Source organism: Amia ocellicauda, chromosome 20, assembly GCF_036373705.1.
Source record: "Amia ocellicauda isolate fAmiCal2 chromosome 20, fAmiCal2.hap1, whole genome shotgun sequence".
Taxonomy (NCBI): domain Eukaryota; kingdom Metazoa; phylum Chordata; class Actinopteri; order Amiiformes; family Amiidae; genus Amia; species Amia ocellicauda.
In genome coordinates, this window is record NC_089869.1 from 22,756,207 (window position 1) to 22,774,188 (window position 17,982).

General features: G+C 41.6%; 2 protein-coding genes across 7 annotated transcripts in view; one reads left to right on the forward strand and one right to left on the reverse strand.

Moving 5' to 3' along the window:
- The window catches only part of dock1 (dedicator of cytokinesis 1), a 238,902-nt gene that overhangs the window by 83,486 nt on the left and 137,434 nt on the right, over positions 1-17,982 (forward strand). The window lies entirely within an intron of this gene.
- insyn2a (inhibitory synaptic factor 2A) overlaps positions 448-17,982 on the reverse strand; it is a 41,251-nt gene continuing 23,716 nt past the window's right edge. For both annotated transcript variants that reach the window (XM_066693589.1, XM_066693590.1), the window contains one exon: positions 448-2,818. In XM_066693589.1, the coding sequence (XP_066549686.1) occupies positions 2,635-2,818 (184 nt within the window). In that variant the 3' untranslated portion in view covers positions 448-2,634. The remainder of the gene's footprint in view (positions 2,819-17,982) is intronic.

Genomic DNA, 17,982 nt, shown 5'->3' on the forward strand with positions numbered 1-17,982 from the left:
GGCCCGATGCGCTGGCAGTGGGCAGCAGCCTCACCTTGATGACAAAAAGAAAGAGAGAGAGAGAGAGAGAAAAGCCTGCATCACATCTCCTCTTTCTTGATCTCCTTTTCTCACACACTAATATCGTCGCTGGCTGCACAGTGTTTTCCTTCTGCTTCGCTGTAAAATTACTTCACAGGCAGCTTCCCTTATCTTCTCGTCTATCTGTACAATTCAGTCCATTTTCTAAACCTCCTTTCCCGGGAGGTGACTGAATTCCTCGGCCCAGGAAAGAGGCAGACGCGGTAGACGAACAGAAAAACGAATGGGCTAATCGGCTGCAGAAGTCCCGATGAACTCGTACCATGTGACAGACCAGGGCTCGGTCCGGAGATCGTTGTTCTGGTTCTGAGATGTTTGTGTGCATGTCCCCCAATGTGTCCTCTACTTTTAGTTTGGTCTTTGTTGGAAGTTTTCTTTTATAAACATACACTTCACTCCAGATATGTCTCGACATGGTCTTTTTGTATCATAAATGCTTTAATTTGACTTAAAAACAGTATAAAATACACAATATTGCACATAATAAATCAATTGCACTTCCTTAAGGTACAGATAATCGTCTACGTCTCTCTTTTTGCTACAGTAGAACTGAGTTGTAACCCATCGTGTACAAGACTTAGAGGTGTGCTGATTCATAATTTCATTAAATACAGTCAACAGAAATCCTTTGTGATTATCAAGGGCATTTTAATTACCTTCTAATTAGCTAATAAATTGGGTCTACTTAGCAGCATTTTATAGTCAATGGAGTAGCTTATTTTGTCATAAGAGAATGGGAAAAGACATGGTACGCTCGTTAAACACTTTGGCACAGATTTCTCTTTCGGGCAGTGTTTTTTTTTTGGCTTTGTTAGATGTTTTGACCGCAAGTTTGTTGACTTACGAATCCTGTCCTAAAACATAGGCAGAAAGCACACCTCTTTTATATATTTGTTTGTAGTTTTAAGTTTTTTATATATATTTTTTAGCCCTCTTAAATTCTCTACAACATTTAGAAATAACCATCACAGGAAACACTCGTTAAAAATCTGTTCCACTATTGTTATTTTGTAATTGTCCATTTCACTGTTCAGATTAACATTTCCTCCTGTCGTGTCTGCCTGACAGTGGGTTTATTACCACAGATGTCCAAGATTCGGGACAGTAAAATGCAACTCAAAACATGAAGGATAGCTTTTTCATGACACGTGTGAGAGCGGATGGTGTGCGTTCAGATCGGTACAGTGGTTTTCTCGGTGGCGCGCTCGGGAACGCGGCACCCAATGGCTGCAGTTGTGTGAAGAAGTGTGTAACAATACAATCACAAATGCAGTCCTGTTGTCGGCACCGGTCTGAGCCACTGTCTGACTGCGATTGACGGAGAGTGGAGATGATTTACGGTGTCGGTACTCTGTGCTTCGGTACGGTGGACGGGCAACGCGCGAACGCTGTAATTGAACGGGGCTATCACTCGTCTGTGTGTGAGAATCAATGACTTGTTTAATCAGGTGCCATGAACTTTGCCGCACAAAAGCGCTGGAAATAATAATACGGCTTCTGTTTTCTCTCGTGCTTCATCTTCATTTGCCGTTTAAGCTTTTGCTGGAAAGGTCTCGCACGACCGTGATACTAAAAATACGGTTTGCAAATATCCGTCACAGCAGCAGAATGATGAACCAGTAATACTTTAGATTTGTAGTTATCTTAATGTTCATATGTATTATATATCTATCTAATATATAATATATATAAAAAATACATTGAAATGCCTAACTTAACAAATACATATACAAAAATAACTTTATTATTCTTTGATAGTATATTACAATTTGGGGGGGTGAAATTAGAAAGTCGAGCTGTTTCAGGGTGTGATGGATTGCCGTGTTTTCCTGGGACTCTGTTGGCATTCAGTGATTTTAAAAATGTCCCCATGGAGAAATGTGATTGACATCCCTTTCCTTTTAAGACCAGGAAACCTCCCTTTTTCCCTCAGTTTCCTTTTTCTACCCACTGAAGCACAGAATAATTGACATGGTGAATTAAAATACCGTTTCCCCCTCTCCTTGTACACAAGAACGTATCCAGAACGTTTGAGAAAGATAATTGAATTGTGCTTTGCCCAGATTCTGATCTGCTGTTCGAGTGGTTTCTCTCAGTCGTCGTGTCCAGCTAGGTGTCCACACCGTCTCTGAGTTTCCCTCCGCACTTCTGGCCTGGACGGGGGTGCGAAGCGAAGCAGGGGAGGTAGCTCCTCATTAAGAGGTGAAACCAAAACCCTCGCTGGGGGGGGAGAAGAAAAATCTCTGCATACCGGAGTAGAAAAATAAATAAATGGAGAAAATAATAGATCCAATTTTGCTTCTCACCTTGCTGATTTGCGAATAACTAGGTATGGTGTGATTTCACGCCTTGCTCCTGGAAATGATCCTTTTTGGTAAACGTGACGAAAATTAAATGTTGTTTACGGTTTTTAAAGCCGAGATCACAGGCGTCTCTGGATTTCCAGGATAGGGGTGATAGAGTGTGTGGGAGAAGAAGGCAAGCCATTGGATTATTCCTTCCCGTCTTCCTTTCCTTTGATTCCTTGAACAGAAACAAAACCAACGCGCGTCATCATAGAAACCACAGTTTCCACCGCGCGTGTTTCTTGGACTCTGTTTTCGATTTCCGCTTGGGGGTGGACGTGTATCCCTCCTGGGGGTAAGGCAGAGATGGCACCTGAGGGTCCTCGGTGGGACAGAGCTTCTTCATCAGCGGCTGGAGTTTGTCCTCTTGCTGCTTGAAGTCGAGCTCGACACTGCAACACAACAACAACAACACACTGAGAGCTCCTTCTCGGTCACAGGGGTTTTGACAACGTCGAGACAGTAGTCGACGGCAAACAATGGCACACATGTAAATCGGTGTCTACACAACCTTACTGAGAGCCACAAAGGAGGTCATGTCAGGTAAATTGAAACACAATACAAATCTGATTCCCTCTGTTTGTGTGCTGATCTTCACAGGAATACAATGTTTAAAAAACTAATTTAAAACCATAAAAGCTCCAGTAGCATCGTGCTTAATTGTTCAGAGCTATCAGGAGAGGATGATGAATCTTTTCATCTACAGTGAATGAGTTAATGTAATGCAAGTACTTTGGAGAAGAAGGAAAAAAAATGTTTTGCTTTGGGCTGCGTGTGAATCACGATTGCCATCCTTGCATGTTTTTCTATGTGCAATTAAATCAATCATTTGCATTTTAATAAATAAATTATCTCTGGTTGGGAAAGTTTTGATTTCACAACCTTGTATCATTTCCATGCATTAATATGGGGGAAGGCTTTTAACTATGAACATATTAGTGAATGTTGTAAGCGAAAGGATTTCAATTGCATTTTAATATTTGAAGGTGTGTGCAGCACAAGGTATTAATTGGTCATTTATTGCTATATATATTCTTTTACAGTAGTTTCAACCTTACTGTAAAATGAGACGGTGATCATGAAAAAGCAGCTGCAGAAAGTGATGTTTGAGAGGGGAAAATCCACTGAGGTTTAAACTGTATGAATCTGTATGTATGAAACATAAAAATTGGCAGAACCCTGGTCTTGATTTATAACGGATGTCCACTCATAAAATATTTCTGTATTTATCCATGTGGATGTCTAATTTCTTTAATTAATTTTGTGAATTAAAGAGTCTTAAAACGGACGAACATTTAACAACACCCTTTCCATGTCTTTGTATTCATTATCAATTTAAATGACCCTTCAGCCCATCAGTGTATGATTTGTGCACCAACTTGCCAATCTGTTCACGTAAATGCAATTTAAAATAAATAAAAACATTCACACTAAGAACCCCCACTGTTACTTGGCCTTGGCTTCCCTTCTCGCTTTGCACAGTCATTAATATGTCTGTGATGTACTCTCTTCGAACCATATGCAAGATAGTATTTTGCTTGCCTCGTGCACAGTGACCTTGCGTTATCTATCCTGCTTCTGTGTGTGTTTATCTGGGGGGGTGCGTTGCACAGTGTGTATTATTTACCTTCAGAAATACCACACTATGGTTACATTTTCCAAGTGGAATATTTATTCTTGTCGGTGAGCCGCATGTTTCCCTGTTTATCCAGAGTTGAAAATATGTCACCACGATGGCTGCCAAATGACTTGCACTTAATTTGGCTGCTGCCATTAATCCGAGCGCGTGTGAATCGGGGTGGGCGGGGGGTCTGATGTTGGCCAGACAAACATGCGCTTTCGGCAGAAATAGACTCGTTTCTCCCAGGGACAGGCCTAGTTGGACTGGGGTGGCTTGTTCAGACTCTTCCAAGCCTGGATGGCATCCCAGAATCTTGAAACCTCACATTTCCCCCAATATTAATTATGCATTTTGCATATATGATAAACAAAGGTGCTGAATACTTGTTCTGGCTACTCAGCTTTGTACCTCCTGGTGGAAGTTGTAACTTCTCGAAAAGAGTCAACAATATCGATTTGAAATCAATTAAACTTATCTACAGTGGTTGGTTTGAGGACCATTGGGAAATAATTTTCAAAGAAATATCTGCTCTGTCCCTGTACATCTCTGCACGTATGTAGAGTTATATTTTTTCCCCCTGAGATTTCACTGGGTTCTCCACACCCTGCAGACGTTAATGCATGATGTGTAGCCTTCGAAGGGTGGGGATCTCGGTGCAAAGGCGACTGGGAGATTCTCCGATATCGCACAGGGGAGCCCAGCTCAGAAAAATCCCAGAGATCCTGCTTTTGTTGTTCTGTGATGGCCGTCGGAGGCTGCAGGCAATCTGTTACAATTTACATTGTGCAGGAACCACATGTCATCATAGACACGTGGACGCACAGGCAGGCGTTTCACTGCCATCACGGGCTGTGTATCGGTAACTTTCTTTATTGGGAGAGACAGCGGCTGTAGATCTTGCATTATGCAGGGACAGTTGTGTGTGTCTGTTTCGTTGGCGAGAGGCACAGTTTTTAATTGTATTTTTTTAATAACTATCATTTAGTCATTTTGTATATTTGTGTGTACATATACATATTCATATGTATAAGTATGAATATGTATTTGTATATGTCTGTATACATATACACTACCGGTCAAAAGTTTTAGAACACCCCCATTCTCCCAGTTTTTATTGAAATTTAGAGAATGAGTGAGTCCAGTGAATAACCTGAAATGTTGCAAAGGTAAGCGGTAAACTGCCAGAGGTAAAAAAAAACAAACAAAAAAAAACAGTTTAGGTTTGAGAAACTGAAAAAAATGTACATTTCAGAGTTATATACTGTGTTACTACACCCTCTTAAGCATGATTTGGTGTTTGTTTCTTCCAGCAAAACGTGGATGCTCTTGTTTTGATCAGTAGACAGTCTGGTTCCAGAATGTCATAATTGTCAATATTTTCTGAGGTTTTGTATTCCTACTCAGACCAAATATCCCCCCACCCCCCATTTCAGAATGTGGAGGTGGGGGGCTAAATGCATGGTTAGAAAGCTGAGAGTCTCCGCTTTCATGGGATACCAAACACTTGGCAAACAACACAACAGTGAAGAGTGCACATGGGATTAAACGGATTTGGTGCCCTTTTGTCAGTTTAAGGGGTTAAATTTTGTTAAACAAAACGATTCCATGTTTTATTTTTATCTCCAATTGTTTATTTGTTCTAATTTCAGACTACATTGAGATATTAAACTCTGAAAATTTCAATTAAAACTGAAGAAATTGAGGTGTTCTAAAACTATTGACTGGTAGTGTATGTGTATATAACTAATAGAAAATCATCCGTCTTTGCCTCCACCATCACTGCCTGTGAAGGTAGATGCTATTTCAAGTGTGTTTCTGCTCCATCACCGCCTGTGAAATCTGTTTGTAGCAGCGAAACTTTCATGCACACGCAAAAGATATTGCACTTGCTCCTAAAAGCAATCTTTCCACTCTGACAGCACGGGTAGTTTCTATATTTAAAAGCATTCAGCTCCGTGAGTTCACCATTTCCCAGAAAACACAAGCAAGCAAAACCCCAAACCCAGGACGAAATGCCACATCGTCCACGAGCTGCCTGATCAGGATCTCTGCAGCTGCCTGTGAGATCGTAGTGATTCTTCTGATGGCTGCACTATTTGCACTCATCCTGTTTCAGAAACACACCTGCAAAGGGCAGTTTTCCAGCGGAGACGTATAAACGAGCCTCGATATCAGTTACTGGTCCCAGCCGTCTCCCAGCCGTGACTTGATTCTTGCAAGTGTGGTTTGAAGTCCTGTTTTCAGGAAGTGTTTTTTTCAGCAGATTTGTGTAATGATAGTTGTGTGAATTACTGCCGCAGTAAAGTGTTGCACGTCCCCCTCCTCGTGCACAGAAGTGTCTGTACTACAAACCTAAATCCACGCTGAGAACCTGGTCACAGGGACACCCGGCACACGCGCCAGACCAGCCTTGAAATGCTGTTTCGCAGCCTGACCTTGACAGTCGTCCTGCTGGTGATAATATTATTGCGAGCCGCCACTAACTCCCAACGTTTTTTTTCTTTTTCACTGAACGCGTAGCATATTGAGGCTCTTAAAATGAAGTCTTTGTGAAAACCACAACACAATGCAGGCAGTTATTAAGGAATTAATCACTCTACAGAACCATGTAATTATGCTGTAATCTAATTCGGGATCTTGTTAGCGAAAGACCTCTATCTGCGTCTGAGTGAGGAGGGGGAGGAAATGCGGTCTGGATGGAGCGGTCTGGTCATCAGATCTGATGGTTTAATGTTTGATCAGAGAAGATCTAGAGCATAGGTTTTAAATTATTATTATTATTATTATTATTATTATTATTATTATTATTAGTAGTAGTAGTAGGAGTAGTTTTTTTTATTGTATTGCCTTTTCAGGTACTACTATATTAGCTACTTTTCTTATTTATGCCATATTATCGCCGTTTGTAAGTCCACCGCCTGTTTAATATGATGTATCTGTTTGTGTTGCTGCTGTTGTAGTGTTATTTTTTGTCGCGCAAAAGAGCACGTGCCCTATACGCTTCATTAGTTCATTGCACATTGCAATGAAATGGGAAAGGCGGGGGTCACTCGGAGAGCTGGAGGTCAGGGATGTACACAACTCTCCAGTGGAGACGGATGTCCTCGCACGTCCCCGCCTCGTCTGGCCGCTTCACCGCCCCGGAGCGTCGCCGATCTCATTCGAAGACGCTCGGAGAAGCACGGCACTGGTGGCTTTCACAGAAAGTGTTTACTGTAGTATCTCAAAAATATTCACATATATCATGCTTTTAATACTAAAAGCCTGTAATTACAGTCGCTAAAAGCTTATAATTGACATGTTCTACTTCATTAGACACCACAATTATGCCTAACTGCCATATTGATTCAACATTTTCCACCCTCTAACTTTCTCCTCTGTCTGTGTGCGTGGGGATGTGTGCGACAGCCTGTAGGTGTGGATGTTTGGAGAGACGCAGACCTCCGCAGAGGATATCACATTAAACCTGCAGAAAATAAGTTGAAGGATTTATGTGTCCTCAGCCCAATGGATTTTGCTTTATTTTCGAAGAGAGTCCTGACAGAACGCATGATGTTTAGTAAAGGGTTAATTAGTCAAGTGACTTTCAGTTTATGATTTTTACATCAAATATCACAACCTCCCCACCTCTTAACTCGATTCAGTCAACTCAAATCTGTATCATGTTCTCCAGGCTAAATCAGTGTTCAATAACTCTGCAAATATATATAATTGATACATACACAGCTTAATGGCTTTATTAAACTAATTGCTGTACAACTACTGCCGATATAGCTGTAACACAACATAGTTTTGGTGAAACCTTGTCAACTGGAATCATTAGTAGTCTTGCATCCCCTTTAACAACAATCCTACATTATTAATTTGTTCAGTTCATCATAATTAATGCAATACTCATTGTATGTAACTAATTATCCCAAACAATATTAGGAGCCTTTCTGTTTGTCTGGTTCATCAGACACAAAATTACAACGACATCAACAACAAAACCTTCCTTTTCACCTCATAATTACCGGTGTGTTGGAGTTTGTATTGTTTTGCGTTTGATGCACCATTTCTTAAACCACTTCCTAGCACTTATCAAAACAATTTACAGTCGGCCAGCATCCGTTCAGCCGTATGCATACATTGTGGACGACTTCTCTTCCATCCCCCCCGTGTACACCTCGGCTCCCAGCGTCTTTAGGGAATTTTACACTCCGTCAAATTTATATTCCTTTCCTGACTCCTCCCCCCATGCTTCTCTCGGAGCTGTCAGTTCGAGTCGTGCTGGATGACTCCGTCCGGACCTCGGCTTGGACGGGGCGGTCGTCTTATTTCAAGATCCAAGGTGTTCAAGATGCCTGTATGCAGTGTAATTGTTTTAAGAATATCTCTTTCAATCTGAATAAATTAAGTAGTAAAACAAAACGGAAATCTATCCGTGTGAAATTGGTACGAGACGGAGAAACTCTTGGCTGAATCTGGCTATTCTGAGTTGAACTGACTCTCTAAAGATCCATCTGATAAGTATTATGTAACCAACAATTTATTACACTAAATGAAGAGCCCCTGATTGCATTTTCGACTCACACACTGCGCGAACAAACACACACACGTGTTGGTATCCTCGGTGCCTGAATCGTTCAGTCCCCTCGGTTCCTTTGAGATCAGTGAACCAGGAGATTGTGGCAGGACCCTCAAAGCGTCTGGAGGAATGGAAGACCGCTCTGACAGCCCTGGCAGTAATAGACTCGTGAAGTCCTCGGCGAGTCGAGAATGAGGCCGGGGGTGGGGAGTCTCGACTGCAGCGCTGTCACTCTCGCTACTTAATTTAGAAGATGCTAACGCCAGGACACCTCTATAGAAACTCTGATTTATTCAATGCACTCATTCTTTCATAAGGATGACATGCCATTAAATGCTGACTTCATCTCTGCGTGTGTGTGTGTGTGTGTGTGTGTGTGTGTGCAAGGAAGAAACAAAAACATTTTGCTGCGTTTAAACCGAAGGCGTATACGATTAAGGATTTTTTTTTTTTTTTATGACAAACAGGACCTTGAAGTTAAAATATGTATTTCCATTAAAATGTCTATTCCTATGCCACTTAAAAAAGGTTTTCATATACGGACGGACGCAGGACATTGAATATATTTAATGGCTAAAATTTGAATTTGTATGGTGGAATGTAGTCCTCGCCCAAGATTTCTTTTTGAGACTAGAAGTGAACTTAAATTACTTCACTTATCTCTCCTATGTTATGGATGAAATGTTCACAGAATTGTTACATGTCCTCTGGCTTTGCTTCATTTTGAAGATTGTGCTGTGTATTGGTGTCGGACAATGGGAAAAAGATAGATTCTGACTCTTGTATCGAGTGTTAAAGGGAGGACGAATGTTTCAATCTCATTTCCTTGTGTGTGATCTTCATGTGGAGGTGTTTTGGATTCCTTTTCGGATAGATAGTTTAACAGAAAAAGCACGGCAGAGGAAAAAATATAAGGTTCGTGAATGAACAAGAACGATCTTAAACAAAAGACCTTTCAACCGCATTAATGATTGATGATGTAAGAGTATTTCAATGCTGAAATGTCGGTTAAAGCGAGATTACAAACCACACAATGGCTGCCTGGAGTCAATTCGAAGTCCTGGGCTGGTTCGAACCGGGACTGCAGACACAATTTAATGCCTAAACAAACTTGTATACAGTTTAAGCATTCAAATGACTGCATTATGAACTCGATATCAATTAGATTTTAAAGAATAGCGCTTCTGGTTTCGACTGTTGCTTTTTCGGGCCTTGCTTCACAATCTGACTATCTTGAAATTGTTCCTCGGCACAATCCTGTATTAACAAGATGGTAATTTCTGCGGTGATGTAGGCCCCAGTTAGGGAAATCTATCCTGATTGTTTCATGACCTTTACAGATTTTCTTACCTCAGGCTCGAGGAGACGAATTATGTATTAAACCAGAATGTAATAAATAGGCGCTCCTAAATGAAATTGTTCAAATCCACGCTCACCCTCACACCAGAAATATGTGGCAAACGATTGACTAATTGACACAGGGGTGGCGTTGATTTTTTTTTTTTTTTTTTTTTTTTTTTTTCCTACCTCAGTGTCATGACTTATTAAAATATGATGTGATCCCTGAACATTTTGTACCAAAACTTTGCAGATTGAGGACCAAAAAACATTGGCCCAAATGGTTTAATAGAAGTATGCAAAAAAATATCAATATCAATGCGCATACAAATGGGACGGAGACGAAGCAAAATACAGAGAATATGTATGTATGAAACTGCAAAGAGATCTTAAGAAAGGGATCAGGAAAGCAAAAAGGGAAATAGAAAGAAACATAACTCTTGGAGCTAAAACTAATGCAAATAACTTTTTTCAATATTACAACAGCAAGCGGTCAATAAAGGAGGAAGTGAAATGGATAACATGCCACAGGTTGACAATCAGTCCAGTCAATCCCTAAGAGAGATCAGGATAAATGAGGAGGAGGTACTAAAGGGACGAGCAGAATTAAAAACAAACAAATCACCTGGGCCAGATGGGATATTTCCAACAGTACTTCAAGAAATGATTTATAGGCCACTAACTCAAATATTCCAAATGACACTTAGAACAGGGGATGTGCCAACTGACTGGAAGACGGCAAATGTCATACCAGTCCACAAGAAAGGGGACAAAACTGAGTCAGGAAATTACAGACCAATCAGTCTCACCTGCATCACCTGTAAAATGTTGGAAAAAAATATTAGACAGAAAATAGAGGAGCATCTTAATGAAAACCATATTCTTGGAGATAGTCAACATGGGTTTAGATGAGGCAGATCATGTCTTACTAATTTATTGGAATTTTTTTAACATGCAACTGCTGTAGATCATGTGAAAACATATGATATGATATACTTAGATTTCCAAAAAGCTTTTGATAAGATTCAACGCCAAAGACTAATCCTCAAATTGGAAGCTGTAGGGATTCAGGGTAATGTAAGTAGATGGATTATGAACTGGTTGATGTCTAGGAAACAGAGGGTGTCAATTAGAGGAGTCGCTTCTAACTGGAGTGAGGTTGTTAGTGGAGTTCCACAGGGATCAGTACTAGGGCCTGTGCTTTTTCTAATCTATATTAATGATCTGGACTCTGGGATAGTTAGCAAACTTGCCAAATTTGCAGATGATACTGAAATAGGTGGCTCAGCAGATACAATCTCGGCAGCACAGGCTATTCAGAGGGACTTAGATAATATTCAGTTGTGGGCCGAGACCTGGCAGATGAAATTCAATGTGGACAAGTGCAAGGTATTACATGCAGGTAACAAAAATGTCCACTATAATGACACTATAGGAGGAATAGAACTAGATGAAGTAACGCATGAGAAAGACCTAGGAGTCTATGTGGACTCCTCACTTTCTCCATCCAAACAATGTGGGGAAGCAATAAAAAAGGCAAACAGAGTGTTAGGGTATATTGTCGTAAGTGTAGAATTGAGAACAAGGGCAGTGATGTTCAGACTGTACAATGCACTAGTTAGAGCTCATCTGGATACTGTGGACAGTTCTGGGCTCCACACTTCAAGAAAGATATCGCTGCTATAGAGGCAGTTCAGAGGAGAGCAACCAGACTTATTCCAGGTCTGAAGGGAATGTCCTACTGAGAGACTGAGGACCTGAACCTTTTCACCCTGGAACAGAGGAGACTACGTGGGGACTTGATCCAAGTCTTCAAAATCATGAAGGGCATCGACCACATCAAACCAGAGGAGCTTTTCCAGATCAGCAGGGACACACGGACCCGGGGACACAAATGGAAATTGGGCTTCAAGGCATTGAAGACAGAAAACAGGAGACACTTCTTCACACAGAGAGGCGTCACAATCTGAACAAACTCCCCAGCGATGTGGCTGAAGAGACAATTTGGGAACATTCAAAAACAGACGGGATAGGATCCTTGATCACTTAGTTATTAATGGACACCAAACGAGCACGATGGGGCGAATGACCTCCTCTACATTGGACACTTTCTTATGTTCTTATCTAATGGTCTCCTCTTATACATGAAGTCATCTCAGCCGCCAAATGTTGCTCTAACATGATGGCCATCATGTTTAAAATCATTTACACAAGCTAATATGAACCCGTTTAAAATACATACGTTTTAAAACAGATAATCATCTCTTTAGGATGTATTTAAAAGCTTTTTAATGAAACAGTCCTTCCCCGCACTTCTGCTTCAGCGGGAGCTCTTCCGTGAGCCGTCGTGGGCTTCCCCCGCTGTCTGCCACTGTATCACACCTTCCTGACATCGAATTTGCTATTTGTTCCCCGGTGGTGAATTCCCCCGGCGAATCGTTTGTTCAAAACATCTTTTAAAAACCACTTTAGCGCTTGTTCTTTATTAACCTCGCCGCTCTGTTCTGTGCGTTGGGCTTGGGCAGGATCTGCACGGGAACAAATTAAGTTTTTCTTTCGCTCACACCGCCCGTTGCCTCCCCAGCTCCGTGACTCTCGTCTGCGCTCCCCAGCCTCCCTAATCTGTGCGCAGGATCTGAACTGGAGTTCCTCCGTGTGCCGGTGCAGTTCATCCGTTCCCACCAGTATCATTTTAGTAGCTATGGCAACACAAACTGCATAAGTCTGGAGCTCCAGTGCCAAGAGCTCTGAGCCAGACCTCTCTACAGACGCACGGGGAAGAGAAAAAGCTGCCTTGCTTGTTTAATCACAAGTCTCCACTTGTACGCAGTAATGAACACCATCATTCCAACCACCAATTTTCTCCGCAGCTACTTCATTCGGCTGTATTCCCTTTCCTCGCACTGTATATCTGTTGTTTTTTTCAGCATGGCAGGCGTCGCTTCTTCACTCTGCGTGTTTGAAAGTCATTCCCGAGACCACATGCAGTAAATCCATCCACAGGCTTTTAAGCCACAGACTTTCTAATCCAAAAAAACTGGGAGTTTCTGTTTCTTCTGGTTTTTAATCTCACTGAGGTTTGAATCTTCTCGTGCTGCACTTATTTTACCTCATACTATGCAAGGAACCTTTGTATGTGTATGTGTGTGTGTGTGTATATATATATGTGTATACAGGTGAGGGGAAAAAAGTATTTGATCCCCTGCTGATTTTGTGCGTTTGCCCACTGACAAAGAAATGATCAGTCTATAATTTAAATGGTAGGTGTAATTTAACAGTGAGAGACAGAATAACAACAACAAAATCCAGAAAAATGCATTTCAAAAAAGTTATAAATTGATTTGCATGTTAATGAGGGAAATAAGTATTTGATCCCCTATCAATCAGCAAGATTTCTGGCTCCCAGGTGTCTTTTATACAGGTAACGAGCTGAGACTCTCTTAAAGGGAGTGCTCCTAATCTCAGCTCGTTACCTGTATAAAAGACACCTGTCCACATAAGCAATCAATCAATCAGATTCCAAACTCTCCACCATGACCAAGACCAAAGAGCTGTCCAAGGATGTCAGGCACAAGATTGTAGACCTACACAAGGCTGTAATGGGCTACAAGACCATCGCCAAGCAGCTTGGTGAGAAGGTGACAACAGTTGGTGCGATTATTCGCAAATGGAAGAAACACAAAATAACTGTCAGTCTCCCTCGGTCTGGGGCTCCATGCAAGATCTCACCTCGTGGAGTTTCAATGATCATGAGAACGGTGAGGAATCAGCCCAGAACTACACGGGAGGATCTTGTTAATGATCTCAAGGCAGCTGGGACCATAGTGACCAAGAAAACAATTGTTAACACACTACGCCGTGAAGGACTGAAATCCTGCAGCGCCCGCAAGGTCCCCCTGCTCAAGAAAGCACATGTACAGGCCCGTCTGAAGTTTGCCAATGAACATCTGAATGATTCAGAGGAGAACTGGGTGAAAGTGTTGTGGTCAGATGAGACCAAAATCGAGCTCTTTGGCATCAACTCAACTCGCCGTGTTTGGAGGAGGAGGAATGACCCCAAGAACACCATCCCCACCGTCAAACATGGAGGTGGAAACATTATGCTTTGGGGGTGTTTTTCTGCTAAGGGGACAGGACAACTGCACTGCATCAAAGGGACGATGGACGGGGCCATGTACCGTCAAATCTTGGGTGAGAACCTCCTTCCCTCAGCCAGGGCATTGAAAATGGGTCGTGGATGGGTATTCCAGCATGACAATGACCCAAAACACACAGCCAAGGCAACAAAGGAGTGGCTCAAGAAGAAGCACATTAAGGTCCTGGAGTGGCCTAGCCAGTCTCCAGACCTTAATCCCATAGAAAATGTGTGGAGGGAGCTGAAGGTTCGAGTTGCCAAACGTCAGCCTCAAAACCTTAATGACTTGGAGAGGATCTGCAAAGAGGAGTGGGACAAAATCCCTCCTGAGATGTGTGCCAACCTGGGTGCCAACTACAAGAAACGTCTGACCTCTGTGATTGCCAACAAGGGTTTTGCCACCAAGTACTAAGTCGAAGGGGTCAAATACTTATTTCCCTCATTAACATCCAAATCAATTCATAACTTTTCTGAAATGCGTTTTTCTGGATTTTTTTGTTGTTATTCTGTCTCTCACTGTTAAAATACACCTACCATTAAAATTATAGACTGATCATTTCTTTGTCAGTGGACAAACGTACAAAATCAGCAGGGGATCAAATACTTTTTTCCCTCACTGTATATATATATATATATATATATGATTCACTGATAGCCGTTAAGAGAACTGTTTAATGACGTAGAGAATTAGTCGGATGAATTGAGAGAGCACGAGTCAGATGTCCTCCTAACGTCATGGCTGCATCTGTCCTCTTCAATCAGTGTCGTCTTCAGGAGTAAACCATGAAGAGCACACCTCGAATGAGTCTCGGTCATAAACGTTTGTGAGAGAGGAAATCCATGCAGTGAAGGAAAGTGTATGTATATACACTCACCTAAAGGATTATTAGGAACACCTGTTCAATTTCTCATTAATGCAATTATCTAACCGACCAATCACATGGCAGTTGCTTCAATGCATTTAGGGGTGTGGTCCTGGTCAAGACAATCTCCTGAACTCCAAACTGAATGTCTGAATGGGAAAGAAAGGTGATTTAAGCAATTTTGAGCGTGGCATGGTTGTTGGTGCCAGACGGGCCGGTCTGAGTATTTCACAATCTGCTCAGTTACTGGGATTTTCACGCACAACCATTTCTAGGGTTTACAAAGAATGGTGTGAAAAGGGAAAAACATCCAGTATGCGGCAGTCCTGTGGGCGAAAATGCCTTGTTGATGCTAGAGGTCAGAGGAGAATGGGCCGACTGATTCAAGCTCATAGAAAAGCAACTTTGACTGAAATAACCACTCGTTACAACCAAGGTATGCAGCAAAGCATTTGTGAAGCCCCAACACGTACAACCTTGAGGTGGATGGGCTACAACAGCAAAAGACCCCACCGGGTACCACTCATCTCCACTACAAATAGGAAAAAGAGGCTACAATTTGCACAAGCTCACCAAAATTGGACAGTTGAAGACTGGAAAAATGTTGCCTGGTCTGATGAGTCTCGATTTCTGTTGAGACATTCAGATGGTAGAGTCAGAATTTGGCGTAAACAGAATGAGAACATGGATCCATCATGCCTTGTTACCACTGTGCAGGCTGGTGGTGGTGGTGTAATGGTGTGGGGGATGTTTTCTTGGCACACTTTAGGCCCCTTAGTGCCAATTGGGCATCGTTTAAATGCCACGGCCTACCTGAGCATTGTTTCTGACCATGTCCATCCCTTTATGACCACCATGTACCCATCCTCTGATGGCTACTTCCAGCAGGATAATGCACCATGTCACAAAGGTCGAATCATTTCAAATTGGTTTCTTGAACATGACAATGAGTTCACTGTACTAAACTGGCCCCCACAGTCACCAGATCTCAACCCAATAGAGCATCTTTGGGATGTGGTGGAACGGGAGCTTCGTGCCCTGGATGTGCATCCCACAAATCTCCATCAACTGCAAGATGCTATCCTAACAATATGGGCCAACATTTCTAAAGAATGCTTTCAGCACCTTGTTGAATCAATGCCACGTAGAATTAAGGCAGTTCTGAAGGCGAAAGGGGGTCAAACACAGTATTAGTATGGTGTTCCTAATAATCCTTTAGGTGAGTGTATGTATGTATATGTATGTATGTATATATATATATATATATATATATACACGTATATTACGTGTATATATATATATATATATATATATATATAATATATATTCACACACACACAGTGCCTTGCAAGTATTCAGACCCTCTCACAGTTCTTACATTTTGTCGCTTTAAAGCTTGCAGTCATGACCTTTAGAAGCAGGAATGAATGTGTTATTTACATACACAACCTACTCCACACATTCAGAGCAAGAACAAAAAGTACATAGATAATGAATATGATATAAAAATGGAAAAGTCATGATTGCATAAGTATTCAAACCCTTTTCTGTGGCAGAAAATGACATTAACAAGCCACATAAATAGTTGATTGGCCTATCTGTGTGTAGTAATAGTGGTTATCATGATTTCAGAATAAAAACACCCATCTCTGTGAGGTTTCTTGGTCAGGTAGTGAATTTCAAGCCAAGTCTCAACCATGAAGACCAAGGAGCTTTCAGAGCAAGTCAGGGATACATTAATTGAAAAGTTACAGGTCAGGAAAAGGGTACGATAAAATATCTACTCAAACGTCAAAAGATGGATGGTGTATTGTACCTCCCAGACACTGCGTAGATCAGGCCACCCCTTCAAACTGAGCAGCCGGGCAAAGAGACTGGTGAGGGACGACACGGTGAGGCCAACAACAACTTTGATGGTAGAAATATCTAGAACACTTCACAAAACTAGCCTGTATGGCAGGGTGGCAAGAAGGAAACCATTACTAACAAGAAGCATTTCAAAGCCCACATGGAGTTTACAACAAAGAACCCGACTGATCCTGCAAAGCTGACGAGACCAAATTGGAAGTGCCAAGCGTTAGGTTTGGCACAGACCCAACACGGGACATCTCCCAGTCAACACCATCCCTACAGTCCCGCCTGGTGGTGCAGCATCATGCCAAAGCTGTTTCAGTCGCTATAGACTTAAACTGGGGCAATGATTCCCCTTTCAGCAGCACAATGATCCAGAGTACAAGCTGCACTGGAGCTGCTAAAGAATAAGAGAGTGAATGTTTTTGAGTGGCCCAGTCAACGTCCTGACTTGAATCCTACAGAAAATTGGTGGAAAGACTTGAAAACTGCTGTCCTTAAGCAATCCCTGAGCAACTGCAGAGAGCTTGAGCAAATCTAACTGAAAGTCAGTTAGTGTGCAAAGTTGGTAGAGACTCGCTACAAAATATTAAGCTCACAAAAAAAGTGTGTGCATCATTTTCTAATTTCACAAAATGGGACACCATAGGAAGGGTCTGAATACTTTTGCAAGGCACTGTATATACTGTGTTTATATATTATCTCTCTCTCTCACACACACATATATACACACACTTCAGCTTTTATATATGGATTTATTAAAAAAAAACACAATTTTTGTGACAATGTGAGCCCAAAGTAACTTTTTCAACGTGTTGAGTTCTGGTGGAAATCTCTCCACTCGTGCCTAAACTAAGCATCGATGGCATTGGGCGAACAAAAAACTGAATAGATAACTTTTAAATACTTTAATTATGTATTTTGCCGAAAGCAAGGTTTTGAAATCAAACTATTTAGATGTATCTTCTCATTTGATCAACATATTAGTCCTCTGCAACGTGCTGAACGATAATTAGATTATAGGGTTTCCACATGAACAAAGCATAAAGAAGCACTGTGGCTTATAGCAGTAGTCTTAAAATAAATTGAATCCTTTTAAATCCTCTTTCATGCCATGATGGTCTTTAATTAGACTGTGGCAAATGTGCTGTATCACATTAGTATTCCGAGATTATAGATCA